We start from the raw sequence: 12324 nt of genomic DNA on the forward strand, positions 1-12324 counted from the left end.
TTGTCCCATTTTTACTCACATCATTCTTCACTGCAATATAAAGTTCTGCACCTCTATGGAAACAGCACAGCCATGGCTAAAAGCAGAGAAAAGTCAAAATATCTTCTGTGGAGTAAAACACAGTTATAATGCCATAAGTCATAAAAAGTTAAACAGAAGTTGTTTCTTGTTTCTTTTTTTAAATTATTTTTTATTCGTTATTCAGAAAACTAAGGTATCTAAATGACTATAGGCAATACTGGAAAAAAGGGTGACTGCATACTATACATATTTTACTTTTTACTTATCTCCTATTTGCTCTGTGTAAACACACTTCAGGCAGTATGTCCCTGAATATTTGTCATGTGACAGTTGGTTTCACCGTTGTGCTGATGAGCACAGAAAGAATCTAAAATGAGCAAATTGTTACTTCTTTTTGTTTGGTTTTTTTTTGTTTATTTTTAAATAAATCAAGTGATTTTGAAAATCTTGGTTTCATGGGTGGATTTGTTTAGTTTTCCTGACAAAGGCACATGTTACATATGATTCATTTAAAGAGTGTCACTCTGTCTGACAATTCAAGTGGGGCCCTGATAAATGGCGTTATTTCGACAATTTTTAAAAAGATAACATGCCATTTAAACCCGCTGGCAGATTTTGGGGTTTAGAGGATTAAACACTGCTGAATGTGGTAGTTTTAAATTTATTAGATGAAAGGACTGAAAATGTGCCTTTGCTTAATTAAGGTAGGTACTGAAAAAAGTAGCACTTTGGCATTGGTCCAAAACTCCGGTATTGTTACTGTCTGGCAGAGTTTCTGGGACCAAAATGTTTTTGAACAATTTCCAACCATATAGATAGTCTAAGAAAATGTAATCCCAATTCAAAACACCAAACCGTGAATAGATCTCAGAAACATATGAGGCAAAACACTGAAGACAAATTACTGCTATGAATCAAATAGTTGCTGTGATTCTTTTTTTTTTTGTTTTGTTTTGGCTTTTCATGCTTAAGAGCAAGAGATGTAACTTGTGAACTTCTGCACACAGTTTAATATTGATTCACTGAAGAGACACTACACAGACGAAGGAGAGTCGGAGGTAGACAAAGGCTTTGCTGTTCAGAGAATAGTAGTGGAGATCTAGGCAGCAGGAGCTATGTGTGGTATCCTGTTACACAATGCCAATTTACTGCTTCAACACAATACATTCTATACTGCCCACTCGAACACCTCCCTCTCTCTGTACCTCTCTGTGTCTGCCTCTCTCTCCCCATCCTTGGCTACTACACACACACCTTCATGCTATTTCTGCTGGAGTACTTTTGTATAATACCCACAGAGAAGTACTCAGGCATGCAGTTATAGTATTGAACTTTGCGTGCGTGGCTATGGTAACGCTAACATCGCCGATGCTGCGCAGGTCGGTGTGTGGATTTCGGCTGATTAGGAGGTGAATGTGATGTGTCACTGCTGCATCTCTCTGCTTTCCCTCTGTGTGTGAGAGCAGTGTGACATTATAAACTCCTTGCTTCCTCACGCTCCTGTCTCCTGTCCTTTCTTTTCCCCTCGCCCTACCCCACACACAAACACACACACAGCCATCAGCGTCATTGCTGTGTTGTGTGATTCACATCACTTGAGCGGCGGCTCCGCTGAAAGCTTTAATAAGGTGAGAGGAAGAGCTGTGCCTACTGGCTGCTCTCGGCGTAGGTGTGTGTTTGCATGAATGACTCTACATATGTGTAATGGTGGAGGAGTGGATGTGTAGGGGACTAAGGTGACTGTCCATGCTGAGGTTTGCTTCTTAGTCAGGTGACTTTTTTCTTTTCTTTCCTTCCTCCTCCTCCTCCTCTTCCTCCTCCTTTTATTTTTCTCTCTTCTAAGTCCACTTTCTCTCATCCTCCGGAGTCGAGTTGCGAGTTTCCATCAGAGGAACAAGTGATAGCGCTCTCACCTCCTCCTCTTCCTCCTCCTCCTCCTCCTCCTCCTCTCCTCCCACCTCTCTCTCTCTCCCTCTCTCCCTCCTTCTCTCCCTCCCCTTCCTGCTTTGCTCTGGCTCTCCCTCTCTCACACTCACTCTGCCTCTGCAAAGCATTCCACTCTGTCCTGATTACTTGCCCCCGGCTCACTGCTTTTCCTTCTCCTCTATCGTTCAGTGGCTGTATGAAAGGAGCGCCGTGTGGTCACAGGCAAGGCTGGTGGAAGAAGTCAAAGCAGAGGTAGGCACTCTCTCTCTCTCTCTCTGTCTCTCCCTCTCCTCCTTCATTCTCTTTCCCTTTTCCCCGTCTCTTCTTCTTCTCATCTTCAGGGAGTGGCAGACAGACTCAGGGGCAGCTCTGAGATTTGACATATTGCACCTTAGACTGCTTGATCTGACTGTCATCAGTCTCATTTTTCCTTCACAAAGTTCTGCTCTCCACTGCTTCCTCTTTGGTTTTCTCTTCCCTGTGTGATTTTTATACGCCTTGTTTCACAGTATGTGATACCATCTCTAATCTCCACCTCTCCTGCGCTCCCTTTACCTTTTTTTTCCTCATTTGCTCCCCTGTTTCGGTCTGTCTCCCTTCTGTCTCTGAGTGAAGTGCGGCACACAGTGCTGTACATCTGTTGCGTGCCGTTCCGTGCTGCCTATCAAATTTCCCATAAAGCTCTCATGTTGTTCTTAATTGCTTTTCCTGTATTTCTCAGTTCTCCCATTTGTCTGTCTGTTAAAATAATTCTTAACGAGGCATGAACAGAGTGTTTGTTTTCTTAAAAACACCAAGAATGTTTGAGTGACTGCACTTTGGGAATGACTCGTCCACTTTATGTGTCATTCAAGTGTCTGGAAACCTCACTTTGATAGTTAAACTACATTCTAACAGCATATTTCTTTAGTGATATTAATTAATGTGGAGGCCAGGAATCACTGAAGGTAGATGGCCTTAATTGTGATTGGCTTTTAAATGGAAATCTGTTGTACAGAGAGGATTTTTTTTTTTGCACTCCAGCCTCAGTTACAGCAACATACTTTCGCTGCTACCCTTTTGTCTCAGCCGGTTGTTTGTGTTGGTTATATATGGAGCACAAGTGAGCGCCAGATAGTTGGAATTAATGTGAGCCTGTAAGAGAGACGAAGCTATACACTGGTGTACATTTGCGTGTCAGACTGTCAAGGCTTGCATGCTAATAGCTCACTGAGAGTGTCGTTTCATATATATATATATATATATATATATATATATATATATATATATATATATATATGTATGTATATAAAGCATGTCTCAAGTCTATTTACATTTACTCTTTGCTCTTGGACATGACCTCTTGCTCTTTGTCTGACTGTGCTCCCTCTCGTCTCCTTTTTCTCTCTGTCATTGTTACACCTTTATGATTCCTTCTGTGCTTGTCCTCCTTTTTTCTGGTGTCTCCTTCACGCTGTCTTCCCTCTCACTCAAATCCTGCCACTTTGTTATCTCCTCCTGTCTACCTCTACATTCTCTTCTTTTTCCCGCCTTCACCACCTCACCCCCTCATCCTCCCTCCTGCAGGTTGTAAAATGGATTCTCCTCAGTCGGAGTCATCAGGGGAAGGGCAGAAAGCGGAAGAGAATAGAGCCCAAGGTGAACTACAAAGAGGTAGGAGGCACTCTACTGTATTAAAACCTCTATCTGCCTTCTCTCTGCTTTACTTCTGGCTCTTGGACTCGCCGTCTCCTTCTGTTTTTTGGAAGCCTCTTTCGTCCTAACAATCTGAGTCTTTCCTGAAGTCACTGTGATTCATGACAACACAATTATCCCCATTTCTGTTTATGTGTTGTGTCTGCGAGGCCAGACAACCCGGCACTTCTTTAAGTCTGTGTTTATGTTGTGTGCTGCGCCTACATATTTAACCTTTTAAGAGCGTGTATACACTACATACTGTGTGTGTGTGGGTGTGTGTGTGGGATGCTGTCTGTGTTTATACGCATTGGCAATCAGGGCTTGATTTGGCCTTGAACCTCCCTTGAATCGTTCCCTTTGCTTCCCATACTTCCTGTCAATTTGCCCACTTTACTACCAAATAAAATGGTTTTAAAAAATGCCATAAAAACAATCCGAAAACATGCTTTTGCCTCTGTGTGTGTAGTGTTAATTAGGGCTCTCTGGAGACGGCTAATCCCCTCCACCCACTAATTGACACACGCACTTGCACACGCCTGCATCATTAATGAACGCATACTGATCTATAAGTCACAGAGGGCCAGAAATCATTAGCGAGAGTAGAGCAGCTTTTATATATCACTCGCAATATGCTCAAATGTTGTAGACTGCTGGAAACATTTGCAAAGCCACTCATCTTTTTTATACAGTACATTTTATGTCATGAATAAGTTAGGTAAGTGCCCCTGGGTATCTTTGAATCAAATTTCAGAGGGGAAAATACAACACTCATTCATTGCCAAGACTATTGTATATATCCACTAACTTTTTAGGGCTTCAGATTTCCCTTCAACACTTTGCATTGCGGCTTTCAACAGATGTAACGCAAGCTTTATTAATAAGCGGGGGCATAAATATTTAGGCTGAATCTGAAATTCATCGAATATCTTACAAAAACCCTCATACTGGAACATGATTTTTTTTCTGCATTAGATTACCTTCCATTCCTGTGTTGTAATTTGGAGCACACAGTGAATGAAATGCCACAGCAGCCCCCCCCCCCACCACCACCACCACCCCCACTCTTCAACCACCTGATACCTACCGTCTGGCATATTTACAACGTACACACACACACACACACACAAATACACTTACTTCTAAAGGGGGCAGCTAAAGGGCCTCTTCCTGTGGGGGGCAGAGAGTGCTGAAATCAGCCTCATGAAAGAATAGCCAATTACTGTCCACTTGGCCATACACAATAGTGAGAAACAGGAGGGAGGGACGAGTGGACGGACGGATGGAGCGAGGGAGCAGGGGGATATAGGGGCGGGGGTGTGGGAGGTCAGCGTTTGAAGTTACACCATAAAAGCCGTCCTGAAAGGAAACACGGAGTGACCCCCTCCCCACACACACACACACACACACACACACACACACACACACACACACACACACACACCATCCACTCCTCTCCCCACTCTCCCCTGCGGCCCAGCCCTCTCCTCTCTCCTCCCCTTGCGTCTCCCTCCCCTCCTTTTGTTTCTATGAACAGAGAGTGCCCCATGGACAGACCAGGTGTATTTTATATTACTCCTTCATGTACTTCAAACGCCAAACAGCCCAATTTCTCCTCACCCACCCCCCTTCCACTCTTGATCTACCTCTCTTCCCTCTGTCTACCAGCCTGTTGCAAGGCTATAAATCACCCGGCAGACCTGATCAGCAAAGGCGGTGGGGAGAAACAGAGGGAAGGCGGTTAAAACACAGGAGACAGGAAGGTAGAAGGAGATAAAATATAGTTGGGGCAAATCGGAGATGAAGATGCGACTGGAACGTGGAACAATGAGAGTGAAGTGTGAAAAGGTCTTCATGCCAGTGTTGTGCGTTGTGTATCCCATGCGGTTATCAATTCAACGTGGACTGGAAACCCAAAGTATAGTTAAGTCATAAAATGATGAGCCTTGGCAGAAAAAGACTTGAGGAAAGAGAGGAAAAGGGTGATGAAAGGACTGGATGAAAAGTAAACAAGCACACAAAAGTAGAGCAAAAAGGAAAAGGAATTTGCAAGACTGGATTTTTGGAGACGAAGACTGAAGCAAGAGTGAGACCAGTGGTGGGTTAGAGGTTGATGATTGTGAAATCCAGTAAGGTAATGAATCTTTTGCAGACATTGAGGAAATGAAGAGCAGAGTGGATGCATGAAGAGATGAGAGAAGCTTGTGAGGGATGAAATATTACAGGACTGGTCAGATGATGTAAGAGTGGTTAGGAAGAGCGGGAAGAGATGGTGAGGGAGGTTGGACTTTTAGTGGGCAGGAATTAGGCTGGGCCAGTGTTGCATTTAGCGCTAATGACATCAGGGATGATTAGGGAATATACACACACGTACACACTCTCACAAACCTATAGATGCACACAGTGGGTTTAAGAGCCAGACACCGCCTGCAGAGCAGCCCAAGATCTGGTCAATTTAATAGGGCCAAAGTTTATTACCGGCTTCCCCTCATCTTTGTTTTTGTGTAACATTATTGATTCACGAGCATCTTAGCGTGCACGTCTGGCTTCATTTGTGTACGTGTGCAACTTGTGTGTTCATGTGTTATGAGTGTGTGTGTGTCCAGTGCATGTGGAGAGGTCGGTAGAGGGATATTAGTCACGCCCGCATGGTAATGGGCCTCATTTTGCTCTCATTTTCATCTGTGGTCTCTGTAATGAGGGGGTCCATCTGCCCCTGCTGATCAGCACAGGAAACCCTGTAGGCAAAAAGGACTGTGATAAGCAGGGAGATCTTGGCCAACTCTTTTGACAATGACATATTTTCTCTACTCTTTAAAGATGCGAGTTGTAATTGATCTGGGTCTCATATTAATCAACTGGATTCCATATTAAAATGCTTCTAAAATAGTCACTCGACATCACAACATGTCTTAAACATTCCTACAAACCTCAGTGCAGTTTTGCTGAGTATGTTTTATAACTGAGGCTTCATGGAACAACTGGCCCGTGGAATGGATCTAATGGCTGGCAGATGCAGCAAGGTCAAAATAACATTAACTCATACACATACAATGGTCAAAATTAAAGGTGTATTCTGATGTGGTGATTTAAAGTTGTTACTGAAGTAAATGGCATCCATACTTTAGGTTTCTATAGTTGTATTTAATATTTCTGCACTAGTGTATAATTTATTAGATGCAGTTTGACACACTGTATTTCCTCCGGTGCAGATGTGATAAGATTCTGTATATAGAAAATGTTTACATAGCTCTTCCACTGGATAAACAAATCCGGGAAATTGTGTAATCCCGAATTTTTGTCATTCCAGCTGAAATTGTTCTGCACCACACTATTTTTAACTCTGCACTACACACCTTTGTCAGTATAAGGGTCCACATTAGGCGCACGCTGTGATCATAAGTATAGATTCCCAAAAATCTTACGATTCCACGTGTGCATGTTGATAGTTTTTAGCCACACCTAATGATTTCAAGCTTTGGTGCACAGGGTAAACATATGCTTATATTCAGCTTCTGCACAGACAGAGAGGCTCAGACTCAAAGTGGTAATGTAACGAAGAACAGTGGCATCTTTCTGTGCACCACAGATGCAGCAGAATAGGTGGACAATGAGTCAGCCTCCATCTCAGTGGCACTCCGTCACCTTATTTGCACCTACATGGCAATCTGCACCTTCCTGGTCGATAGTACGAGTTAACGCGTACAACCAAGTCTGTGTTTGTGGCTGAGAAAATGTCAACAACAGCAGGTTTACAGGAACATCCTGTCTTGAAAAAGCACTTAAAACTGTAAAGTCACATCTGCTGAAACACACAGGGTTCAGTATTCTGCAGTTAAAGCTAATAATTGTGGGTTGGTGAACAATGGCTCATAACTTTGAATGCTGTCTATTAAAGGGCCTGAAGGATATGCACAAAGTAGACATTATTGTGTCTGACAAAACAGTCTGACCACAGGGTCCATTTAGTGGCTATTCTGGAGCTTTTGACTTACCCAGTTGTCAGGCTATTGTTGGTAATTTCCTTTTTTTTGTGAGCGCAGTGCTCAATTCTAAAGCTCCTGAGCTGCTACTAAATGGACCTTGCAGGGCTGGAATGCCACAAGGACATAGATGTCAGCTTCTATTTTAGGAGATAATGTAAACCCACAAAGAAACGAGCTGAGTTTGAGTGGTGACTGAAATCTCTTGTGTTGTAATGAGGTGCGATGTTGATGGTTTGACAGGGGAAATGGTAGTGGTAACTGGAGCCCCTGTGGGAGAGTAAACAGTAGGGAGGGCAATGATCAAAAGCCTCTTCAGTTGGGTGGGGTTTGCAGGTGGCGCACATTATTCCGCCATAGTAGGCTTCTGTAAGTAGAGGATGGGGAAAAAACATGGAGAGCAACGTGGAAATTGTTCTAGTCTGTGTTATTTGGCACTTTGTCACGGCTTTGATTATTGTAAATGCTGCTGAGTAGTGGGAAATTGGTAATTTGTGAGACGTAAAAGATAGACTGTGTTTAATCCAAGTCCATGTTTTGCCAGGATAGATTTAAATGTCTTGTGTGTACATGTGCAATAAATTGCTGCTCATAATCAGAAAGCTTGAGTAGCTAATTGCCCAACTGCTGTTCTCTGTGTCTTTCTCTCTCTGTCTCTGTTTGGAGTTTGACCAGCACCCATGAAATCAAGTATATGTATTTAGTAATGGTGTTTTTATGGCATCTGTGTTTTTGTTTTCCTCAATAAGACATCACTGCTTCGAAGTACGCGCCACCATATTTGGCGGTGCAAACTCCACCCCTGTGCAGTGTTGACAAGGACACATCTGGTTTTCCCTCATCTCTGTTTTCCGATCTCTAGTGCGCTCTCTCCTGTTTTATGCCGCCGTCTCCCCTTCCTTCTTTCTTACTCCTTCTATCTTGTACTTTTTCTTACCAGCTCTGTCACACTCTTTCTGTTTCTCCCTCTCTCTGTGATTTATTGGCAATGAATCAGGGATGAGGGAGTATGCCGGAGGAGAGATGGGAACATTCAGGGAAATGGCTGTTTCCGGCCAGACTCCACATTGGGATGGGAAATGGTCGGAAGAAAAGTGTGTTTGTGCGTGGTTTTCTGTTCGTTTGTGTGTGTGCTTCTGCATCATTTGACCAACTGGGGATCAGCTATGAGCTGCTCTGGTCCACTGTTGTGAGAAACAACTCTTTAATTGTCTTTAAATATAATCTGAATCAAGCACACACACAGTGCATGGAAAAAGAGTCCATCCTGTTGCTTTCAAATGATTGCACAATGGCCAGTGATGCGAGCAGTATTGGAAAAAATTGGAAAGGTCAGCACAGATGTACAATAAAAGTTGACGTCTTGTGGTTCTCATTATGTTATTCATTTTAAAGTCTCCGGTTCACTCATCATCTCCTTGAATCTGTTTCGGTTGCTTGTGTTTGAATAAAAGAGACTTTTGTAATGTGGAGCTGAAGGCTGAGGTGTTGCTCATAACAAGAATTGCCAGATAAACAAGTGGATTATAAAAGAAGAGGGAAATGAGCTCTAAGATGCAATTCTCCCAATTTTCATAGAATCCTAAGGTTTTGGCACAGAACCTAAAAGATACACTTAAGTGGTTGAACTTGGTTTCCTCAATAGATTGTCTGGAGTATGCAGGATGAGGAGTTCAATGGAGGAGCTGGAGGTGGGATACATGATATTTGGTGCTCTGGTCAGTCTGCTGCACTGAAAATATAAAATGTCACTGTGATATCAGTTCTTTCCAGAAGAACTACTGCAATCAGTGGATTCACTCACAGGGTCAAATACATGCACACAATATTGCTTCATGTCAAGTTCCACTTTGAGAAACTTTGACTTCTGATTTTATACCACTAACCTACAAACAAACCCTCTTGACTCTGCCAACCTTTGAGAGACAGAGTCCAAAAAAGCTCAGGAGCATGTTGTAACTCACGGGCATCGTTGCACCATCTTTCATTTCACCTCATTTGCCAGAGTATAAGGAGTCAGTAGTAGAATTCAATCTTCTGAATAAACTGCGAGCTTATTGTCCCATTATAAATCGAGCTAACTGCTAGTGTGTCAGCAGCGAGCTCAACTACTACAATATTACCTCAACTAGCTCTGTAAGTAGTTACAAAGCTTCTAACACCACATATTTCAAAAGAATGCACTGATAAACTTCTCCTTGCCACTTTCTGGTTTCCAAAATGACAAGCCAAAACGGAAATCATGAATAGATAGCTTATCTACCTGGAAAGAAAAAGAGACAGTTGTAAATAATTTTCTCTTCCTGGTTTGATAGACTGCAGATGAGTAAGATAGCAGCATACACTGTCTACATACATGACACTGAAATTTACAGATCGATGGACAATAAAGACACAGCAGCACTCATACTGTCGCTAGAAGAATGGATCACTACATTCCTTTGAGTACATGAAATCCTTCAAATCTTAGCAGATGAGCTGGAGAAGGAAATAAGAGAAAGTGAAAGAGCAAAAGACAATCAGAGGAGAAACAGAGAGAGGGTGAGTCTAGGACATCTAAAGAGACAACAGAGCCGGAGCAAAACAACAGATCAATAAAAGTATCTTCCTGGTTTTATCATTTTCAGCAGTATCTGTTGTGGAAAGTGCTGACCAGGAGGGACAGATTGTGTGAGAATCAAGGGATCTGTGTGGCAAACAAATGTTGTCTGATTGACCATTCTCTCACACTGGCTTTGTGTCAATAAGCTGTTGATCCATTGCTACTTGCCAATGAAACCTTTCAGTCTACTTGTATGCTTGTTGGAATAAACGCTAAAGGCTGCACCCTTTGTTTAGCGCCAAACCTGATGTAATAATCCATAAATCTAGCAAACACATGCACAGAACACATACAGAACTGTGTTTTATTACACTCCTAACAGGTTTCTCCACTAAATGAGACTCCAGAGTTTAACTCATGCCGTGATATGACAGAATATAAACGCACAAATTGATGGTAAAGTAAAAGCAACACTATGTCTGTAAATCGTTTTACATTCAGCCTCTCAAAATTTGTACTACTGATGTTCCTGACAGCCGTGCTGATGGAGAATAAAAATAGTTTTTTCTTTTCATATGTAGTCAAAAGCAAAACTAAATTTTATCAGCTGTGCAAGTGTTAAGAGATTGAAAGATTTATGTTTCGAGTCAGGAGGACAGGAGATGGCTTCATTTGTGTTGTGTTAATGAGGGAGAGCAAGACAGACAGAAAGTGAGAGGGAGAAATTGCCAGTGTGTATTTGTCTCATTTATCACTCAACAGCAGTTCTGTTTTCAGGGTCATTTGAAGCTCACAGCCTGTCTCATCTCGTCCGGGGACTCCCTGCTGTATGTGTGTGTGTGTGTGTGTGTGTGTGTGTGCATGTGTGTATGTGGTGTTTTTTAAAAATGCGCTGTGTTTATGAATGAGGGGGATGTATAGATATCACCAGTCAGGGTCAACGATGCTGACAAGCTATTTTATGACAGGCATAGCAGCTCCCACTTTGGCTTTCATGAGTCTCTGAAGAACATGCACATACGTGTACATTTCTATCTTTATATACTGTATTGGTGAGCTTCTTGCAACACAACTAAATGCTCAGCCACAAACCTTTCCTTAACTCAAACCTAAAATTAATTCTGAAACCTAAAACCAAATCTTGACTCCAAAACAGACCTTTAAATGCGTGTCAGAAAGTGAGGATTGGCCAAAATGTCCTCACTTTTCAAACATATCTTCACTCCCAAGAATTAAATACTCAAATAGGATCCAATAAAGATTCAAGCACACACACACACACACACACACACACACAAAGATGCAAATGCAAGGTAAGGCAATGAGTTGTGGTGGAGTCAGGGAGGAAGGCAAAGGGGAAGTTATCCAAAGTAGCTCCAATGAGGTTTTTCACTGAAGTGGTCAAAAAGAGCACTCACACACATAAACATGCACACACATATGCATGCATACTGAATCCCAGAAGCATTTGAGTGTCATTAAAGTGCAGCTGTGTTTGTCTTTCCAGCACACATGGAAAACACATCAGGGACAGAGAGAGAGCGAACAGTGTGCTGAATATGTCTGCCACAATACATACAAAAAAGTACCACACTTCGTCACTCTTACAAATACACATTGTTCATTTTGGAGCCCATTCAAACACAAATTTAGACATTCACTATAACGCAGTGCTATAAACGCAGTGTAGCGAGGAGGTCGCGATGCTTAAGCCAGTGACACTCCAGCCAGATATTTAGTGTAGAGTCATGTTCAATATTGGGCCTGGCTATAAAATGGAACAGGCTTTTTAGTGGTGGGAAATGAATCAATGCTTTTCACATAAAACCTGATTTAGGCGTCTCCTCGTCGCTTTCATAGGTACAGTATGTAATGTTGCGTTTGTGTGTCTGTGTGTGCGTGTATGAATGCGACGTGCTGAGTGCTAAAACATCTGTCTTTCCTGGTAATGACCGGGGAAGCGACAGCGCCCTCAGACAGCCCTGACGCATGCAGCCTTGTGAAAAACACATGCATAGTTACACATGCACGCAAAATAATGTCAGCTGTATGCTACTAGGCCTGGCGATTACAGAAATCCCTGCACATGAAACCAATAATATAACGCAAAGATCTGACAGTGAGCGTTCAAGGCCCTGCTGTTGTCATAGAGGGAGCCTGGCTTATGATCCCTTTTCT

General features: G+C 42.5%; 1 protein-coding gene across 6 annotated transcripts in view; it reads left to right on the forward strand.

Moving 5' to 3' along the window:
• aopep (aminopeptidase O (putative)) overlaps positions 1–12324 on the forward strand; it is a 72297-nt gene that overhangs the window by 35096 nt on the left and 24877 nt on the right. For 3 of the 6 annotated variants that reach the window (XR_004846518.2, XM_023299109.3, XM_023299110.3), the window contains exons 13-14: positions 2137–2199; positions 3514–3600. Coding sequence is in view for 4 of the 6 variants with exons in the window: in XM_023299109.3 (XP_023154877.2) it covers positions 2137–2199; positions 3514–3600 (150 nt within the window). In the remaining 2 variants the exon portion in view is untranslated. Of the gene's footprint in view, positions 1–2136; positions 2200–2562; positions 3164–3513; positions 3601–12324 lie in introns of those variants that run through there. The other 3 variants (XR_008602006.1, XM_035943287.2, XM_055011414.1) reach the window with 2 other exon arrangements.

The sequence above is a fragment of the Amphiprion ocellaris genome, chromosome 6, assembly GCF_022539595.1.
Source record: "Amphiprion ocellaris isolate individual 3 ecotype Okinawa chromosome 6, ASM2253959v1, whole genome shotgun sequence".
Classification (NCBI taxonomy): domain Eukaryota; kingdom Metazoa; phylum Chordata; class Actinopteri; family Pomacentridae; genus Amphiprion; species Amphiprion ocellaris.